This window comes from Symphalangus syndactylus, chromosome 4 (genome assembly GCF_028878055.3).
Source record: "Symphalangus syndactylus isolate Jambi chromosome 4, NHGRI_mSymSyn1-v2.1_pri, whole genome shotgun sequence".
Lineage (NCBI taxonomy): Eukaryota > Metazoa > Chordata > Mammalia > Primates > Hylobatidae > Symphalangus > Symphalangus syndactylus.
This window is the reverse complement of record NC_072426.2, coordinates 78,184,950-78,207,681: the sequence shown is the minus strand read 5'-3', so window position 1 is coordinate 78,207,681 and position 22,732 is coordinate 78,184,950. Positions and strand designations below refer to the sequence as shown.

The 22,732-nt window shown below is 33.6% G+C and overlaps 1 protein-coding gene across 1 annotated transcript in view; it reads right to left on the bottom strand.

Annotated features, from left to right (window-relative positions):
- ANKRD30A (ankyrin repeat domain 30A) overlaps positions 1 to 22,532 on the bottom strand; it is a 64,883-nt gene extending 42,351 nt beyond the window's left edge. Inside the window, 8 exon segments of the mRNA XM_055273886.2 lie at positions 2,874 to 2,964; positions 4,413 to 4,474; positions 6,665 to 6,737; positions 6,835 to 6,863; positions 9,053 to 9,140; positions 16,656 to 16,717; positions 17,304 to 17,379; positions 22,310 to 22,532. Of these exon segments, the coding sequence (XP_055129861.2) occupies positions 2,874 to 2,964; positions 4,413 to 4,474; positions 6,665 to 6,737; positions 6,835 to 6,863; positions 9,053 to 9,140; positions 16,656 to 16,717; positions 17,304 to 17,379; positions 22,310 to 22,378 (550 nt within the window). The 5' untranslated portion in view covers positions 22,379 to 22,532.
- Positions 22,533 to 22,732: the final 200 nt, after the last annotated feature.

Here is a 22,732-nt window from a genome sequence, read left to right as displayed (position 1 = left end):
CGGAATCACTTATGTCAATATATACATGTAACTATTATGTTTTCAATTTGTCATGTAGTTTAGGAATTGCAAAGTTGTGATGAGAATTCAAAGGTACAATTTACTTATCATTGCAGAGGATGTTGTAAATTTAGCAGCATATCTACTTACAGAATAATAGTTAATACATATATTCATTTTTGTACCTCTGTAAAATATGAGTATTTTTACATTTATGGGGTTCTCTAGTCCTCTTAAAATTTCCTGATCCACCTATACAAAAAGGTCTAAGCATACCCATCCACAAATCAACACAGGCAAGGTGCAGTGGCTCATGCCTGTAATTCCAGCACTTTGGAAGGCTGAGGAGGGCAGATCTCTTTAGGCCAGGAGTTCCAAACCAGCCTGACTAAAATAGTGAAACTCTGTCTCCACTAAAAACACAAAATCAGCCAGGTATGCTGGCACATGCCTGTAATCCCAGCTTCTTGGGCGCCTGAGGTACAAGAATCACTTGAACCCAGGAGGTGGAGGTTGCAGTGAGCCAAGATCATGCCATTGCACTCCAGCCTGGATGACAGAGTGAGAAAACATCTAATATGAAAGTATCACAAACTAGAAGTAAACTTCCAGAGACTTTTTACATATCATTAACCTGCGTATCTCAATGTTAGAATAATGGTTATTGAAAATAACAGTTTTAGTGTTCAAGGAGTGAATTCTACAATTGTTTTGTTTCTAAAATCAATCCTATTTGTTATACTGTGCGAGTTGTTAAACTACTGTTATGAATAAGCTCTTATAAAAAACTTAGCTTCAAAAACACAGACATTTCATTGAGATAGAAATAGATCTCATGTCTTCAAATAATATTAATAAAACATGTTTAATCACTCATTTTTCTCTACTCTTCAAATTTTTCCATATGACACACTTTAATATATTCAGAAATATCAACTACATATGTTGTTTTCCTTGAGAGATGATTGATCAATAGTTAAGACACTTCAGGGATATAAACTCTCTGAAACACACAAAATTTATGTCTAACCATTTTAAGTCTAAATATGCATGACCATATTGCATGTATGTGTGTTAGAAAAAAAGTGCTTAAAATTATATTCAATACGCTTTAAATAAAAACCTGCTATAATTACAATGAGAAGGTCATTCTCGATTCATTGTTATCTTTAAAATTTACTTCTGAAGCACTGAAGAAACCTCAGAAATTCATACATAAGAAATGATACCATGAATTCATCTGCTTGTTTTAGGTAAAAATATGATAAATATACATCCTCACTAACTGCAAAGAAAGCAGAGTGTCATGAGACAGGAAATGAATATGTAACCAAAATATTTTCCTTTATAAAGAAAATAGCTTGCTTTAAACTTTCTAACACAAGATAAAAAAGCAAAACACATAGAGATGAAATAGTAAGTATTCAAATTATAAATTCAGAATTTTATGGTTTTTAAAGTAAGTCTGGTTTGGTGTATCATGTTATTCGCTAATGAAGTTTTATAAAATGGCAATTTTACCAACACAATATGCTTCCTTAAAAATAAAGCCAAGGTTCTTACATTCAAGTATATCTTATTCAAATTGTGAATATCAACAAAATACATACATATATATGTATATTTGATGCCTCATAGTAATAAAGAAAATTAGTGAGTCACTGAGGTTTAGTCCAGTTCTACTAATCCTCATGATTCCAGTAGTCTCCAGAGCACCCACACTCTAACATTCTGCAGTAAAAATTTTCTAAATGCTTCCGAAGTGAGTTCACTCCATTTTCCTTCATAGAAAATCCAAAATAATCTAGCTGGCTTCTCTCTTGTCCCCTGCTTCCTGCCTCACAATCTCTCTTCTTTAGCAAAAGTAATCTCTAGACTTCTGCTCTTGATTCTTCCCATTCAACACCTGTTAAAATTATTTTTCCCACTCTTTTCTTTCTCTTTGTTTAGCGGTAGTATCTTCCATCTATAATTTCTATTGCATTGCCCCTTTCTTCTTCTCCTCTGGCTAAAAACATATTCAAAAATAAGAGCACCATAATCCTTTCTCCTGACCCTTTTCTGTCCTGAACTTCTATCCAATTGCTCTTCTTCCACATGTTTCCCACGAAAGACCTATCCTCTTGCTACTCAGAGCAAGGTCCAAGGACCACCAGCATCAGCATCACCTAAGAACTTATTAAATATATAGAATCCCAAGTCGGCTGAATCACAGTGTGAATTGTTAACAAGGTTTTCAGCTGATTTTCTGAAGTTTGAAAACTTCTGGTCTATACGGAGTGTATATGACAAGTTACATATATGTGTGGCCGTACATATATGCTTATTCTCACCTATGGCAAATAGACACAGCTCTCCATGGTCAGGTGCTTCCATCCCTAATGGCTTCCCACCAGTGAGAAAGACATTAAGAGTCAGAATATTTTCGCTGTAATTCTCCAGTAAATTTTGGTACTAGAAGGTCACTTTGTATTCTTTCCAAATTTCTAACCATAGCCGATCTTTTCCTAAAGAATCATTTCGCCATCCTCCATTATATAAACCTGCTTCTTGTTCCTTCATGTACTCTGTACACTCTGTCTTTCTCAGTCTTCATTTCCTCTTTTACTACTTTATTCTTTCTTATTTTCTCATTTTCCTCAGGTCTTGGAATATCTTGAATTCAAACTCATAATTCAGCTCCTTTTCAGCACTCTCAATATAGTCTGTTGCCAACACCCGATAAGGTGTATAACCGATCACCATTTCACTTCTCTTTTTTCCGTGCTTTGCATTAAGGAGGTAATTTTCTTCAGCTGTTAGAAGATATCCTTCCTTATCAGTTTAGAGAAATATTTGGTCAAATGACTTTTTAAATAAAAAATGGTTCTTACCTTCTAATTTTCCACTTATTTTATCGATTTCTTTTTGATGTGTAGCCTTGGGTAAACACACATCCTTCTATGAAACAGTTTCATGGAGACTCTGCTAAAAGTAATATCAATAAATAATTTCGATGGAAAAATCCTAGTAACGAAGAGTAACAAAATTTCCTAATGAAAATCTTTTTTAAAAACACAATTTCCTACTTTGCAAACAATTTGACTTAAGAGCAGACACGTATAGAAAACCAAAATATTTTGATAGAAAACCTCATGTAACGCCCTCTACATCAAGCTGATTTTTACATTCATGTGGCCATTAACTTCATTACTGAGCAGGAAAAACAAATGACATTCATGAAAAAATTCACTCGTGCATATTTCAAAAAGTATCTCTCTTAACAATATCTAACTTATGTTGTAGTCCTCATCAAAAATAAATAAGACATTTCAAACAAAATACAACACATTTGCTACTTGACATGACACATACAGCATTAAACATATAAAATATTCACGAACATTAACTGTTTAGTGTTAAAAATGATGCATGTCATGAAGAGAACTTTTAGAGTCTGTCATATAATGTATGCACAGAATATGAAAAAGCTGCTTTATTTCGGTAAACAGGGGCTTAAAATAAGCAACATGTTTTTGACAAAATTTATGGTGATAGAAAAAGCGCTTGAATAGAATGTAAATCCAGTAAGAAAAAAATTATGTCATGCCTAAATGAAAGCAAACAAGTATTAAAGTCTTTTTGTCTAATAAAACATCAGATAAAATCTACCTATTGACTTTCACCCTTTGCTGTTACCACCAGGCAGCAGCTGCTTGTTTCTAAGAGGTCAGATACTTTCTATGTCTTTCCACAGTTGTGACCTTAAAATACATCACTATTATTTGATGCTCATGCTGCTGCAGCTTGACTGCCATAAAGGGACTCAAGGAGTTCCATTTGTGAAAATATAATTTATATATTTCAAAAGACTACTCAACCAATACTCTTGTTATTATAGTCCCACAAGTTTTCCTATTCCTCGTGCTTTTCTTTCTCCTGAAATGTTCCCTCAGATCTATACTGAATAATAAATATATGTCAATATGTTCAAGTCCTAGGCATTAACTTTTCAGGTCCCAACTTTTAAAATACTGCAGTTTAAACTGCCTCTCTATGAATCCAATTAGAACTTTTGTACATCTAGATATAAGACTGAATCACATATTTGCCCATAGCTGGACTCTGTGTAATTCTTTCGCTTTTACAGAAATGTACTTCAGATCCTATGTGAATTTCTAGTGAATTCTAAGCCTTATTTTTTACACTATACCACATTGGCTTCCTAAATTAATCTTACAAATTCATAGAATTTCACTATGAAGCAGTAATCTACTTAGCACATAGATTCTCTATTAAGTTTATTCTGAAAAATATCAAAAATAATTTGGGGGGGACATATGCAGAGGTGAGAAAATAAATCCTAAGCCTCTGCCTTTATGTTTTCATATCATGCAAAACTAATATTTAAAAAAATCAATAACACATAGTACCTCAGATTCCCAAGAATTTTCTTCATTGTCCTTTTGTTTGGATTCTGATGGGAACATCTGATCTATAAAAGGTTAATCACAGACACATTCATGAGAACATTTCTCTACTATAAATTTTAAAAACATATACAAATCTACTTTCATTCACGAATCTGTGGTTTTCCTCTGTAGCCCATATATTCTTTTTGTCGATTATAATGACTACTTCTGTAGTCACTCCATTAGCATTGAAATCTAAAAAGTCTGAAAATTAACATTATTTCATTAGAATGCAGAACAATAGAAATTTGACTAACTTGTATAAATTATTTCTTCACAAAGGAGTCATATCTTCTCCTGTGAAACACAGTATGTCCTATATTTCCTGTTCATTCAGAAAACTTTAATTACCTATCATCTCTCATTTCTTTGTAAATTTTTATTTGGTAGTATTACTTAGTTTGACTCAGCAATCTCTATTACACAGTTCTTCAAAAAAGATGATTTATCAATGAATAAGATTTTTTAGGAATATTAACTTTTTGATGTTAGTCAACTATATGTCCAACCCTTTTACATTTCAATATGCTATGACAGTGTATTGGGTGTGTTTTGAGTGTGTATATGTGTTAGGAAGATAAGCTTAAAAAACTTTTATTGCATAAAAATTAAGAACTGCTTTAACTACAATGACATACTTCTTCCCTAATGCAACAATATCTTCAGAGTCAGCTTGTGACACCTTGGAGAAACATCAGAAATGTACGGGAAAAAATAATTGCCTTAAGTAATCTAACATTTCCACATGTTATAGGATAAAATCAAAGCCCACACAAGACTTGAGGTGTTCTCAGGAACATGAGACAGAAAATGAATTTATTCCGAAAATAACATCCAGTTTTCTTTATCAGCACAATGTACAAATTACAACTATCTGAATCAGGTTAAAGAAAAAAGCAAACTTGGACAACTAAAACTTAAAAACCATTTCATCATTAAGGGTATGTTTATCATTTGACATCCATCAACTGTATACCTGGTTTTCAAAAGTAAGTTTAACTTGTGATCTCAGCATCCCTAATGTTCACATTTCATGTAGAGCATCCAAGAAACTCAAATCACACTTTGGTAAGTCACCATTTTCACTCATTTTTAGAAGTGTACCCTGGATCGTTTCAGAGATCTAACGTGTTGCTACACCATAGCTCTAATAAGCTGTGGGTCACAGTTCAAATTCTTAGTGGAATGTATGATTGCACAAGGAAATACTTTAAATATTTTACTTTTAGTTTCTAATAACTAAAAAATCAGCAGATAATACTAACTTTTGAAAGAGTCTGAAATCTGCATGTTTTCATTTTTATTTATTACTTATCAGTATAAAAATTGTACAATTAACTATGGCACTGTCATAAATGGAATTTTATAAACAACCTAACATTAAAATACACAGTTAATTGTGTCCTTTATGGATGTCCCTAAAAATTATGATGCTGATCATAAAAGAATGTTGCCGAATATTACACTGTACAACCATGTACGCATTAGAAGTTGAAAAAAATTTTACATATTAAATATTACCACACACACATATTGTAAAATGTTTAAACATGCATAAGAATAGTTTTAAAAATAAGGTTAGTGTAAAAAGACTCTAAAGCCAAATGCTTCAGAATTACAGTTTTAGGAAAAAGTGTGTTTATCAAATATTCAGAAAGAAATGACTAATTACTTTCCTCATCTTTACAAGGTAAAGTTACCAAACACATAAACAGACACACACAGGAACACAGGCAGACACACACACACACACACACACTAATCCGAGTTACCGATTTTCTTAGGATTCCCAAAGTGACAACACCGGAAACGAGGTAATTAATATTAAAACACAAGTGTTATATCAGTAAAAGACATGATCCCCGAAGTAAACAGTGGAATTTGAATCAAGCTTTGAAGAACTAAAAAAAGTTAGAGTTTCAAAATTCACCTTCTTGAATCTTTAAGAAATACAGAAGTTCAAAATAGAAAACATTACAATTTCGGGATACAAAAGTAGAAACACCTGAGATTAAGGCTACATTTTTAAGAAATATATTGAAAATTACTGTTCTTGTAATATCAGGTTTTCAAACATAAATACCAGTATTGGCATTATCCACATCAAATCTTTTCATCAAAGTTGAAAAATATAAAGCATTGGGGATAGAAAGGCTATCAAAATGTCCAATATTGAAATACTTGTCTTTGCATAGTTAAATTGAAAAATTTACCTGCTCTCAATGTTTGTTCATTCTTCAATTCAAAGGCTTTATTTGGAACAGACTTTTGCATTTCAATGGCAGGCTAAATGGGTTTGGAAGCAAAATGATTAATAAAGAATGTATACTTCACAAATACATAATTAATAAGTCATTCAAAATGAAATCATAAAACTAAATACCTTGAAGGCAGATGGCTTCTCAGGAGGCTCTAAAATGCAAAAGAGATGTATCATCAATCATAAGTAAATATGACAAAGCCAACCAAATGAATGCAGTGATAGTATCTAACTGAGTCCTCTTGGTCGACTTTGAGAGTGAATACTTTAGATTTGTGAAGTTTTCTTTTGGTTTGTTTAGGCCACACACATGACAGGAATACACTGAAGAAAATATAAATATAGGTTTCATAGATCGTGCAGTTAAGACTTCAAAAGCAAGATTGTGTTTCACGTGTAAAAAGGGTTGATATGAGAAAATAAATGTCAAAGCTGAACATGGAATGCTACACCACGTACTTAATGAAACATACTAGAATCATTTATATTATTCTATTCATCATGTTCTTTAATATGGCCTATCTTTGGAAAGGTACATAGTTATGATGAGAGTTCAGCTGAATGTAGAATTGACATCTCATCAGTAAAGTGTTATGAATTGATCAGCTTGGATATATACTTAGGTCATAATACTAAATATAAATATTCATTGGTTTCCATAACCATATGGTGTAATAATATGCCTACATTTCTGTATTGTCCAGTTTATCCATCTGAATGCTTCTTGATCCACTCATGCAAGAAGATGTATAAAACTCATCATGGAAATAATCTATAATAAGCTTTCAATATTGACACATGTATATAAAAATTAATTGCAATAGATGTATTAAACATAAATAACTTTTTATATTGTTAAGTCACCACAATATTTATTTTAAAAAGCAATCATTATTCAAGTATAAATTCAGTATTTTTTTAGTTCCTACAATTCGTCTGATTTGGTGTATCATTAGTCTATAATAAATTTTTGTGGAACGGCAATTTCACCAAAACAACTCACTTTCTTAAAAATAAAGCCAGTGTTCTTAGTTTCAAATATATCTCACTTGAATAGCTAACATCAATCAAATTTATATTTGTCATGCCTGATTGTAACATAGAAACCCAATGAGTCACTTTGGTTTCTCCAATTCTAGTAAGACCCCTGCTTCTGGTAGTCTCTGGAGTGTCCATAATTTACTTTCTGGAGTGCAAATAATCTAAACACATCTGAAGTGAGTTCACTCAACTGTCCTTCTCAGAGTCTCCAGAATTACCTACCTAGCTTCTTTCTTGCTCATCCCCTGTTACCTGCCTAGAATGCCTCTGCTAAAAAAAATTTTAAAAAAATTAAAAAACTCTAACTTCGTAGAATTGATTCTTTCCATTCAACACTGTTTCAAATTTATTTTTCCATCACTTCCTTTCTCCTTGTTTAGTGACAGTATCTTAAATTTATAATTTCTGTTTCTTTATCTGTTTCTTCTTCTTCTCTGGCTAAAAGAATACTCAGAAATAAAAGGAATATAATGCTTTCTCTTGACCCTGTTATATCTTGTCCTTTTATCCAATTGCTCTTCTTTCACATTTTTCCCATGAAAGGCCTTTCCTCTTGCTACCCAGAGCGAGCTCCAAGTAACACTGGCATCAGCATCACCTGAGAACTTATTAAAATTTAGAAACTCAATTATGCTGAATGATACTGTGTATTAACAAGGTATTCAGCTGATTTTTTAATGTTTTGCAAGTATTTGTCTATACTGAGTGTATATGATAAATTATATAGATGCACACCTATGCATTTTTGTTAATACCTATTGCAAATAAAACACAATTCTGGACGCTCAGATAATTCCATTCCTAATGCCTTCCCAGTAGTGAGAAAGACAGGAAAAGTGAGAAAACTTTAGCTATAATTTTCTGACAAGTTTTGGGACTAGAAGATCATTTCATATTCTTGCCATCTTTCTAATCATGGTCTATCTTTTCTAAAAAATATTTTATTTTGCCACCTCCATTATATAAACCTGCTTCTTGTTCCTTCAAGAACTCCCTGTACTCTCTCTGCCTTCCTTAGTCTTCATTCTCTTTTTACTCCTTTTCCCTTACTAATAAGTAATGTTCGTCATGTCTTAGAGTATCTTGGATTCAAACAAATAATTCGGTTGTTTTTGTTTTTGCACTCTCTATATATTCCTGTTGCCAACACCTGAAAAGATACATAACATCATTTTACTCCTCCCTTTTCAATGTTATGTATTTACTGGGTAATTTTGTTTGGCTATTAAAGCATAACGGTCATCACGCATTTAGACAAACATACGGTTAATAGACTTTTCAAATAAAAAATGGTTCTTACCTTCTACTTCTCTATTTATCTCCATTACTTTTTGATATATAGACTCAGGTATACACACTTGAATCTTTGCAGAACTCTCAAGGAGACTCTGTTAAAAGTAGTATCAATAGATAATTTCAATTTTAAAATCATAAGAAGCATAAAAATTCCTAATTAAAATATTTTTTAAACTCAATTTCTGACTTCAAAGGCAATTTGATTTGAGGATAGGCACACATTGAAAATCACGACATTTTGACAGAAATGTTTTGATAGAAACCCTCACATATGCTATCTAGATCAAAACTTATCTGTTATCTTCATGCAGCTATTGAGTCGGTTACTGAGCATGAAAAATAAATAATACTGACAAATTTTCACTCATCTGCATATTTCAAAAAGTAACTCATTTAAAAATATCTTACTTTCTCTTCCGCACCAAAAAATCAAGAAGGCACATCAAACAAAATACAATCCACTTGCTACCTGCCATAACACATGTTGGGGTTCAATCAGGTTGGTGAGAAAAAGAGATAGTTATATAAACAGACAAAAATCTTCTTGGAAGGCCGAGAAGTTTGCATAACTTTGGTAATAGATATGGTTGAAGGCAACCTGATCTTTACCTTTAGTTAAACAAATTAAAGTAGTCATAAAGGAAGGCAGGATAGTTTACCTAGCTAGCTAGTTTACTCATATAATCTTAAGACTAACCTTTGATGTACCGCGGGTGCTTAAGTGCTTTTTATTCAGGAAGTCCACAATGTCAATTACCTCTAATGGTGTTGACTCAAGCTTTTGTTAGTTACTATCTTACTAAATAAATGCGAGTCTGACTAGCTGATCAGCGCCATAGTAGCAACTGTTCACAGAACTCAGCAGGGAGTCTGTAAGCCACTCAGACACCCTCAGCTGGACTGGCAGAGCAGAATATCTGTGTGTCAGTGTACTTTATTCATCTGTCCCCGGGTCAGGGGTCTACAAGGGACAGACTCCCTGCAGCTGGTGCCCCCTGGAGAGGAGCAATGCCGCAAATACATACTGCATTAAACATTGAAAATATTCATGATTATAGAATTATTTAGTGTTAAAAATGATGCATGGCATGAAGAGAATGTTAAGAATAAGTCTCCTGGCTAACACAGTGAAACCCCGTCTCTACTAAAAAAGTACAAAAAAATTAGCTGGGCATGGTGGCGGGCGCCTGTAGTCCCAGCTACTCCGTCCGGAGGCTGAGGCAGGAGAATGGTGCAAACCCAGGAGGCAGAGCTTGCAGTGAGAGGAGATCGAGCCACTGCACTCCAGCCTGGGCGACTGAGCAAGACTCTGCCTCAAAAAAAAAAAAAAAAAAAAAAAAAAGTCATATAAAGTATACTCAGAACATTGTAGAAGCTGCTTTATTTAGGTAAACAGGCGCTTAAAATAATCAAAATGTTTTTGATAAAATGTCTGCTGGTAGAAAAAGTACTTGAATAAAATGAAAAAGTAGTAAGGAAAACATATTTATGCTATGTTTAAATGAAAGCAGACAAATATTAGAAAAAGTCTTTTTTTGGTCTACGGACAAATTAGGTAAAATCTACTTGTCTATCGACATCTCATTTCTGTTACCACTGTGCAGCAGGGTCTTGGATCTAAGAGGTCAGACCCTTCCTGTGTCTTTCCACAGTTGTGACCTTGGACTATATCATTATTATTTGATACTTATGTTGCTATAAGCATGGCTACCACAAACGGACTCAAAGAGTTCTATTTATAAAAATAATTTCTACTTTTTAAAACACTACTCAAATTGTTGTTATTGTAGTCCCACTGGTTTCCTATTCTTTACGCATTTTTTTCTCCTGAAATGTTCCTTCAGATCTATACTGGAAAATGCACATATGTCAATAATTTCAAGTCCAAAGCATTATCTTTTCATGTTTCAAGTTGTACAAAACCACAGCTTAAACTGTTTTTCTATAAATCCGATTAGAACTTTTGTACATCTAGATATACCGCGGAATCATATATTTGCCCAAAGGTGGACTCAGAGTAATTCTTTAGTTTTTGGCCAAATTTCACCTCAGAACTTGTGAATTACTGGTGAATTCTAAGCCTTATTTTTTATACTATACTACACTAGTGTCTAAAACTCATTCTGAAAATTAGTAGAATTTCACTATCAAGCAGTAATCTACTTACCAGATAGATTTTTTTTAAGTATTTTTTTTTTTTTTGGAGACACAGTCTCACTCTGTCACCCAGGCTGGAGTGCAATGGTGCAATCTCAACTCACTGCAGCCTCCTCCTCCCAGGTTCAAGTGATTCTCCTGCCTCAGTTTCCCGAGTAGCTAGGATTACAGGCATGTGCCACCACATCTAACTAATTTTGTATTTTTAGTACAGACAAGCTTTCAACATATTAGCCAGGCTGGTCTCGAACTCCTGAACTCAGGTGATCCTCCCACCTCAGGCCTCCCAAAGTGCTGGCATTACAGGCATGAGTTACAGTGCCCAGCTAAGTATGTTTTTAGAAATATCAGAATTTCTTCTGAGCATATGCAATGGTAAGAAAACCAAGTCAAAGCCTCTGATTTTGTATTTTCACATCACTCAATATTAATATCTTTAGAGAATAATAACATCAATAATACACGATACCCCAGGATCCCAAGAATTTCCTTCATCTTCCTCTTGTTTGGATTCTGATGGGAACCTCTGATCTATAAAACGTTAATCACAGATACCTTCATGAGAACATTTCTTATTATAAATTTTTAAAACATATACAAATCTATTTTCATTCATGAATCTGTGGACTTTCTTCTGTAGCCTGTATATTCTATTGGTGGATAACAACCACCACTTCTATAGTCAATTGGTTAGAACTGCAATCTTAAAAATGTAAAAATTAACTTCATATTCATTAGAATGCAAAAAACAATAAAAATTTGACGACTTTGTATTAATTATTTCTTCATGAAAGAAGTCATATCTTCTTCTCCCATGAAACGCACTATGTCAGATATTTGCTATTCACTCAGATAACTTTAATTACCTATCCTCTCTCCTTTCTAAGTTTTTAGTTTTTAGTATTACTTAGTTCGATTAAGCAATCTTTATTACACGGTTCTTCAAAAAAATTATTTATCAATAAGTAAGATTCTTCAAGACATTAACTTTTTGATATTAGCAAAATATATGTCCAACCCTTTTAAATTTCAATATGCCATGACAGTATATTTGGTGTAAATATGTTTCAGATAAATAAGCTTAAAGATTTACATGTACTGCATATAAATTAAAAGCTGCTTTAATTACAATGAGATAGTATTTCCTCAATGCAACAATATCTTCAGAATCAACTTGTGACTCCTTGGAGAAACATTAGAAACTTATAGGAAAAATGACTGCTGTAGGTAACCTAAATTTCCAACACTTCATAGAATTAAATCAAGGTCCACGCAAGGTCCAAGAGTGCTGAGAGCCATGAGGCAGAAAACGAATATGTAACAGAAATATTCTAAATGCATCTGAAGTGAATTCACTCAAATTTCCTTTTCAGAAACTCTAAAGTTGCCTGGCTATCTTTTTTCCTGCCCCATTTCCTGCCTCACAATCCATCTTCCTTAGCCAAAATAATGTCTACATCTGTGGTGTTGATTCTTCCCATTCAACATCTTTTAAAATCAATTTTCCCAACACTTTCTTTCTCTTTGATTAGGGGTAGTATCTGACAGCTGTAATTACGATTTCTTTACCTCTTTTTTCCCCTCTGGCCAGAAACATACTCAGAAATAAAAGCAATATAATGCTTTCCCTTGACCCTGCTATGCCTTGACCTTCTATCCAACTGCCCTTCTTCCAGATTTTTCCAAAGGAAGGGCTGTTCCTTTGCTACTTAAGAGTGAGGTCCAAGGACCACCAGCATCAGCATCACTTGAGAACTTATTTAAAAATGCCAGAATCCCAAGTCTGCTGAATCATTGCATGCATTGTTAACAAGGTATTCAGCTGATTTTCTAAAGTTTGAAAACTTCTGGTCTTTACTGAGTCTTTATGACAAATTATATACACGCATGGCTGTGCAAATATGTTTATATTCACCTATTGCAGATAAAACACAACTCTCCATGGTCAGGTGCTTCCATCCCTAATGCCTTCCCATCAGTGAGAAAGACAGGAGTGACAACATGTTTGCTGTAATTCCCTGGCAAATTTTGGTAATGAAAGATCACTTTATATTCTTCAAATCTTTCTAACCATGCACGATCTTTTTCTAAAGAATTATTTTATTTTACCATCCACCATTATATAAACCTGCTTCTTGTTCCCCCATGTACTCCCTGTACTCTCTGTCTTCCTGTGTCTTCATTCCCTCTTTTACTCCTTTCCTCAGGTCTTAAAGTATATTGAGTTTAAACTAACAATTCAGCTCTTTTTTTTTTGCACTCTCAATATAATCTGTTGCCAACAACTGAGAAGACATATAATTTTCACTCCTTTTGTTCTTCTATGCTATGCATTTAAAAAAATAATTTTCTTTGGCTGTCAGAGTATATCAATCCTCACGCACTTAGACAAACATTTGGTCAAATGATGTTTTAAATAAAAAAATTGTTCTTACCTTCTATATTGTGAGTTATTGTTTTGATATCTTTTTGATATGCAGCATCAGGTAAACATATATAATTCTGTGCAGCACTCTTAATCTGTTGAAGGTAACTATCAATAAATAATTTTTTTTCCTTTGTTTAAAGTCTCGCAGGGTGGCTAATTGGTGTGATCTCAGCCTACTGCCACCTCTGTCTCCCAGGTTCAAGCGATTCTCCTGCCTCAGCCTCCCGAGTAGCAGGGACTATGGGCATGAGCCACCATGCCTGGCTAATTTGTTATGTTTTTAGGAGAGACAGGGTTTCACCATGTTGGCCAGGCTGGTCTCAAACTCCTGACCTCAAGTGATCCACCCACCTCAGCCTCCCAAAGCCCTGGGATTACGGCATGAGCCACATCAATAAATAATTTCAATTTAAAATAATAAAATGACAAACATCCATCTTTTTTATTTAAAGTCTTTTTTATGGGGCCGGGCATGGTGGTTCACACCTGCAATCCCAGCACTTTGGGAGGCCAAGGCGGGTGGATCATGAGGTCAAGAGATCGAGACCATCCTGGCCAACTTGGTGAAACCCCATCTCTACTAAAAATACAAAAATTAGCTGGGCATGGTGGTGGGTGCCTGTAATCCCAGCTACTCAGAAGGCTGAGGCAGGAGAATCGCTGGAACCCAGGAGGCAGAGATTGCAGTGAGCTGAGATTGCGCCATTGCACTCCAGCCTGGTGACAGAGCGAGACTCCATCTCAAAAAAAAAAAAAAAATCTTTTTTTAAAACATATATATATATATATATTTTTTACTTTAAAGGCAATTTGATTTAAAGCTGTTCACATATTGAACACCAAAACATTTCAAGAGAAAATCTCATATATGCTCTGTAGATAACGCTTATCTTTTATCTTCATGTGGCTACTGACTAGGTTACTGAGAATGGAAAATAAAACATATTCAGAAAAAATTCACTCGTGCACGTATTTCAAAAGGAATTAACTTCAAAGTATCTGCCTTACTCTGTAGTCCTCACCAAAAATAATAGGGCATTTCAAACACAACACAGTATGATTAAACACTTGACATATGCATAGTTATAGAATTTTTGTTAAAATCTATGCACAGCATGAAGAGAATTTTCAGAGTATGTCATGCAGAGTAGGAATCGAACTCTGTAGAAGTTGATTCATTTAGGAAAACAAGAGTTTAAGGTAATAAGAATAATTTTTACAAGTTTTTTGCTGATAAAGAACTGCTTGAATAAAAGGATTCATAAGGAAAACTTATATTTATGTTAGTTTTAAATGAAAGCAAACAATCATTAGATAAAGTATGCAACTGATTCTAAAGACATAAATTCAGAAAAGTAGAGCACGCCTTCAAAAAAGAGAAAAATAAAAACATGTATTCGTGAAACATCTAACATGTGCCGGACACATATTTGCAGATTTTTCTTCACCTTAGAATAATGAGGATGATGACGATGTTGGTGGTTACCCCACCTTCTGCTTCCTAGTCATTCTAGGTTGTTAAGAACAAAATGATGAACAAGTATTGCCCCCTGTTCTCTCTGTCCAGAATGTCTTCCTCCTTGACTTTCATATGGCTTACTCCTCGTGTTTGAGATGGGAGATTAAATGACAGACTCAGAAAGATTTACTCTGACCATAGAATTCCACTGTCACTACCATACCCATGCTAATTATAAAGTTCTTCAATTTTCTCTAACCAAACATTCTCTGTTTTGTTTTGAAGAAAAAGTTATAGCGACTTGTAAGTGTTTTTTATTTGTTATTCTCTTCCTACTACTACACCATAATCCCTCATCTTGGATATTCAGAGACTCACTGCCTAGCACACGGAACTCAGAAAGAAATTACTCCAGGTCAAAACATTGCAAATCTCATCAGGAAAGTCTAACTTTCCTAACTGCTATATTTCTATGGAAAATCTACAGTAGTAGCCTGCTGAAAGTTACCATCCCCTTACCCAAAATTAGAAATCCACATGCCTGTTCCTACTCCCCGTTCTTGTGCTAACAGTACTGCTTTCATATAAATGTCACTTTGATCATTCTGTCCTACATTTGTATAGAGACTTTCCAGTTTACAAAATGTTTTCTCATTTGTTACAACATTATTTCATCACATGTGCCCAAGAGGTAGATACAAGCACTATTTTTATAAACAAGGTTACTGGTATTTGATTAGGTTAAATGATTTTTTCCAAGTTCCCACAGCTAGTAAGCGATGGAACCAAAATACAGACTTATTTTCTGACAACCACTCGTTGCTGTTACCACTATGCAGCTGCTGCTTCTAAGTGGTGAGGCCTTTCCTATCTCTTCCACATCCACAGTTGTGACCTTGGAATACATCATTATTATTTGATACTTACATGGCTGCAAACATGGCTGCCACAAAGGGACTCAGAGTTCTATTTGTGAAAAGAATATCTGCTTATTAAAATATTATTCAACAAAATTGTTGTTATTATAGTTTTACAGGTGTCCTATTTCTCATGTTTATCCAACTCTTGCAATGTTCCTTCAGATCTATACTGGATAATCAAAATATACCAATACTTTCAATTCCCAGGCATTATCTTTTCAAGTTCCAAGTTGAGCAAGACTAAGACTACAGTTTAAACTCTTTCTCCCTGAATCCAATTAGAGCTTTTGTACATCTAGATATACACAGAATCATCTATTTGCCCGTAAATCAACGCAGAGAAATTATTTAGTTGTTAGACAAACTTAACTTCAGAGCTCAAATAGATTCCTAGTGGCTTCTAAGCCTTATTTTCTTTTGCACTATTCTACACTGGCTTCAAAATTAATCTTGCAAATTAGCAGAATTGCACTATGCAGCCGTTATCTACTTGGCACGTGATTATAAAGTATGTTCTGATAAATGTCAGAAAATAATTTCTTATAGAGATACGCAGAGGTGACACAATAAAGTCAAATCATCTTTTTATGTTTTAAGATTACTCATTACTTAAGTTTTAAAACAACAACAACAATACACCTACCTCAGCATCTGAAGGTGATTGTGTATCTTCTTTTTGTCCTGATTCTGATGTGGGCATCTTATCTACAAAATGTTATTCACAGACACATATATGAGAACATTTATTACTGTAAATGTAAAAACATATACAAATGTATTTCCGTTTATGAATATTTCAAAAATAAAAGTAATAGCAAAAATAGAATTTCAAAATTGAAGCAGGTTCAGAAAAAAGAATTGATAGTATGAACAAAGACAGCAAATAGTTTTTTTTTTTTTTTTTTTGAGACGGAGTCTCGCTCTGTCCCCCAGGTTGGAGTGCAGTGGCGTGATCTCGGCTCACTGCAAGCTCCACCTCCTGGGTTCACAACATTCTCCTGCCTCAGCCTCCCCAGTAGCTGGGACTACAGGCGCCCACCACCACACCCGGCTAATTTTTTGTATTTTTAGTAGAGACAGGGTTTCACCGTGGTCTCGATCTCCTGACCTCATGATCCACCCATCTCGGCCTCCCAAAGTGCAGCAAAAAGTACTTCTTTAAGTAGACATTGATATTTGGTCTATAAAATTGTTTTCTAAATAACAGCATTTAAGCATAGAAAAATTTTCAGAGATATTCACTAAATTACCACTTCTATTATTTTAGTATAAAAAATAAAATTGTCATTACTTGTTTGATCTTGTGGAGCTTGTTCAATAATGCCAATATCATTTTCTTGTTGTCCAGTTACTGTCTTTGTTGCTCCCTCCTATTACAAACAAAAACCAAAAAGCAACAACAAAAAAACACTTCAGAAAAAAACTGTATTTATTCACTCACTCACTCAATTTGTTAGACAATAAAAAATATATACATTGTATTTATCAAATCACAGGCACTACCCTGGGAGAAGCAGAAAATATACACAGAAGATAGATTCTGGCTTCCATTCAAGAAATGGTAGAGACGTGAAAACAAATAAGAACAGAAAAGTATAATTCACCAGTTCTACAATCTAAGTCAATAAAATACATAAGGGCATAAAGGAGAGAACAATCAGTTTCACCTGAAAAGCACAGAAAATGCTGCCATAATGGGGCCATATTTGGAAGGACAGGCAAAGTGCAGAGTCAGGATATAAAGACTCTAGGTGCAATAGCATGTTCAAAATAATAAGGCACGAAACAACATGGCAACTGAAGGATGCCAAAGTCATGTGGTAAAACTGGAACACAGTCAGAGGAAATGAGTTGAAGAGATAAAATGGAGCCAAACCATATAAGATGTGTGTCACACTAGAATGTGAACTTACCTCTTCATGTAATGGGTATCCACTCAATATGCAGATGAGTTACATCATTACAAGTGTATTTTAGAAAGGTGACCCTTCCAGCGATGTAAAGATAGATGAACATGGGGAGATGGGGCAAAACTAGAAAGGAGTACTTCAAAATTATAGGTAGAGAGTTAATTATGGTAATAAGATATGGAAAATTATAAGAAGGTAGATAATACAAAATTTGGTGTGTGACTGGATTGGTGACCAGGAGGAGGGTTGAAGTGCAGGATGTGGGGGACGGTTGAAATGCAGGTTGAAGTGCTTGAGCATTTCATGGCTACTTCCTAGGTGTTATTTGCTAGAATGGGGAAACCACATGACAGAGTAGATTACAAAGAGTCAGAAAAGAGTCAGGAAAAGAATAAAAATGATGTTTTCAGTTTGAGACCTATAAGATTTGAGGCATCCAAGGGGCTTGGAAGAAAGATCTGGATAAATACATTTGGAGTATAAGTAGATGACCTACATGAGGACAATTACGTAGTGATAAGAAAATAAATATTTATAAGATAGACTAAATGAGTAGAATTAAGCAACACAAATCTATATAGACTGCCAAAATTTTGAAAATGAAATCAAAGGAGAGAGAAAAACATGGGATTAAGTTTCTCAGTTATATATTTCCAAATTTGTTTCCAGAATATAATTTTATTTATATAGGTAAATATTTATTTCTGAAATATTATTGCAATATGCATCTTTGAACTGAACGAAAACATTTAATTCTAAAACAAGATTCTACAAAACGACCTTTATAAAAACCTTGAAATTTTTAATTGTACAAGAGAAATGCTTACCCATAGAATTATAAGGCATTTTAAAGTACTGCTGTAAAGTGAGATAGAAATGTAAACCCTGTTTTAAAATTCACATGCTTTTCTTATGTTCCTGTAAACAATATAATACTATCCCGAATTGCCTACTTACACCATATAGGATGGTAGTTTAAAATTGGAGAAAAGATCTCACATAAAGAAAATTAAGCAATAATTATTCAAGTTGAAGATTTAATGGTTTTTACACATATCTATGATTGTCAAGCAGGATTCAGTATTCACAGGAGAAGTGAAGAAAGAAACTAAAAATTCAAGTCGACAGGATTCCTGAGTTTTAGAAATAAACAAATATATGTGCAAAGTTTAATAATTATGAAGACTCAAGTTAAGAAGGCCTCCTGGAAATAATATCAAATATCCTCATTGCAAGAGATATTTTAAGAGTAAAAACAATTCTTCCGATGGTAAGTTTGTTTACTCTGTTAACAATCTTCCCTTACACATGATTCTATGATAATAGGTACTTTACTTTAAAAACATTCACAAATATTGAATACATTCATTTGATGTGTGCATATAATACCATTACATACAGATACTATGAGCAAAGGATGTCAGAATATTTCTAGAGATTAATAATTTCTACATTTATTTCTTTGAGAGTGTTCTAGCTTAAAAGTGATTTTTCTCTTTTAAGAGATACAGCTTAAGAACCTTGTTCATATGATCAGGAAATTTAATTTTAATAACAAGCTTAAATAAAATGCTTATTTATACGCTATTATCAAAAATATTCAAAACAGCTATTACGGTTACATCAAAGAGTAATATAAATAAGGTAAATAACCTAAGAATATGTCAAACATTAAATTATAAATCTTAAACCAGAAATCAACAAGTCAAAATTAAAAATTCCCAATAAAGCTGACAAGACCTAAAACAGATTTCACTTTGCATTCTACATTAAGTATGACTACATTAAAACATAAAGTTACTAAAAGAAGTGAGAATTAAATTTTCATTCCTTGTTTATAATTTTTTTGTTGACACACTATAAATGTACATATTTTGGGGGTACATATTATCACTTAATACATTCACATAATCAAAACAGAATTGAGATATTAATCACCCTAAGTATTTATCTTTCCTTTATGTTAGAAACATTCAAATTATTCTCTACTAGGTATTTTAAAGAGTACAACAGATTGCTCTTACCTATACTTACCCTTATATCTTCTTTCAGCTTTTTATTAAAATCAGCTACAAGTCACTCAAAAACACCTGAGCTGTATTTTATTACCTAGCTATGTTTTCTTAATTTTTATTTTAAATCATTTATATCATAACTTTTATTGTAGAGAGTTCCTGCTCTCATTTAAACAACTATTTTTGCTGTATTTCTTTTTATAATAATCTGTGTCATCTTGACTGTCTCATGGAGTCTCTATGTTTATCTCACCCTCCTTCAACGAATTATTTCATTTCACCCCCTTCATGTAATTTATTATTATACAAATATGGTGGTATCCATTAGATTGTTATTTTTCTTTCTTTTTTTTTTCTTTTCTTTTTTTTTTTTTGAAACGGAGTCTCGTTCTGTCCCCCAAGCTGGAGTGCAGTGGTGTGATCTCAGCTCACTGCAAGCTCCGCCCCCTGGGTTCACGCCATTCTCCTACCTAAGCCTCTGGAGTAGCTGGGACTACAGGCGCCCGCCACCACGCCCAGCTAATTTTTTGTATTTTTAGTAGAGACGAGGTTTCACCGTGTTAGCCAGGATGGTCTCTATCTCCTGACCTCATGATCCACCCTCCTCAGTCTCCCAAAGTGCTGGGATTACAGGCGTGAGCCACCGCGCCCGGCCCCTAGATTATTTTTTTAACCAAAATAACCTAGGACAAAAATTTACCCTTACATAGTTTATAATATTGTAGAAATAATTAAAATTTAAAAAGTTAAGTTACATGTTATATTTTGAAATATCTCTTCACGATTTACAGTTGTATTAATTACCTCTTGTGTGGAAAAATGTGAGAGTTTAGTTTTTAATAGTACCTTATTTAACTGGGGTTTGTATTGAAATAGTATAGGTTGTTTCTATTCTGTGTGGCAAAAAGCTAAGTATAAATTGTATAAATTCTGCTTCTTCCAAGAAACAGAGAAAAAAAAGAGTAAATTGTGGTGAGGGCAATGATTGATTAATGAAAATCATATATAGCAACTAAATAGAAACCTGTAAATAAATATGCTGACAATTGAGACAGCGATGCCCAGACAGCAGACACTGAAAAAATGTATTCTGTAAGGAAAAAAGTCTGGGGTAAATCATTTTTAAAAAGGTGAAGGAGGAGGGAGAAACAAACAAGAGACATGACCAGTCAATCAAGTATGAGCTTCAGTCTTGAAAGAAAATGAAAAACAACTACTATAAGACATGATGAAATACATAAAATACAGACTTTTGTTCATAATATATTCCTATAATGCTGATCAGTATTTATACTACAAATAGTTATTTTGTTAATATCTGTGTAATAAAGATTTAAATTTTATTATTATATAATAAGACAGTTAGTTAAACATGGTCTTCAGCCAATACCTAAAAGCAAGAACATACTTACTACAGAGAGAGAAAAAAATTAAAAATGAATGTTTCATAAATTTTTCACCTGAAGAAAGTATTGGTAATAAGAATTTTAGAGTAATGTATTCCTTGAAAAGATATGTTCAATAGAACATGAGTTTCAGCCCGGCGCAGTGGCTCATGCTGTAGTCCCAGCACTTTGGGAGGCTGAGGAGGGTGGATCATGAGGTCAAGAGATCGAGATCATCCTGGCGAACATGGTAAAACCCTGTTTCTACTAAAATTACAAAAATTAACTTGGCGTGGTGGCACGTGCCTATAGGCCCAGCTACACAGGCGGCTGAGGCAGGAGAATTGCTTGAACCCGGAAGGAAGAGGATGCAGTGAGCCGAGATCATGCCACTGCACTCCAGCCTGCATGACAGAGCGAGACCCCATCTCAAAAAAAAAAAAAAAAAAGCATGAGTTGAGACTAAAATATATTAAATTTTTTTAAATCTAAACTCCACTTGGAGAATACTAGAAAATATAGTATAACCTTCTTTCTTATTTACTACATATCTCTGATTGTCTTCTTATTTAAGACATATTTTCTCATGATATTTCATGTGAATTTATGCATTCTAAATATTAAAAGAAAATATAAATTTAAACCATATTTTAGAAATGCATTAGATTTAATTATAAGATATATTATGCATATTATCTTACTTGTAACATTCCATAACATAAAAATTCCTTTGTCTGCTTATTTATTCACATTGAAAACCTCTTAAAATGCTGTTTATAGACAAGACTGTATTCTGGGCACACTAGGATGCACACAAGTATGTTTTCTAACCTACAATATCTCATAGTGATGCAAGAGCTTCAAAATGATTATTTAAACAACTAAATACAAAATCTTTTGAAATTTAAAATTTTCAAATGTGATCAAAGATCTTTGAACAATATGTTTAAAAACTGCAATTTAAAAATTCTGAAATTATAATCTTACCATATGCTTATTAAGAGTCTCTGCTTCCACAACTGGTTGTTTACTTGGGGTAAAACCTGCATTCTTCATTTAGATGAAGAGTTTAAAGTATACTTTTAATTAAATGACTTAGAAAACACACTGGCATGCCTTAAAAATACAGATTCTGAGAAAGAGAATTTACATTTCTAGGTTTCTACAATATTTTTTAAATTAGAGATAAGGTCTCGCTATGTTGCCCACACTGGTCTCAAACTCTTGGGCTCAAGCAATCCTCCTGCATCAGCATCCTTGGTAGCTGGAACTACAGGCATGCACCACCATGCCCAAATAAATTTTCACAATTTCTAATATTATTTTGGTGTAATTAAAGAACCAAGAAGAGAAACTGAGAAAAAGCTCTCTCCTAAAAACTACGTGATACCAAAATAATAAGTGCAAGAA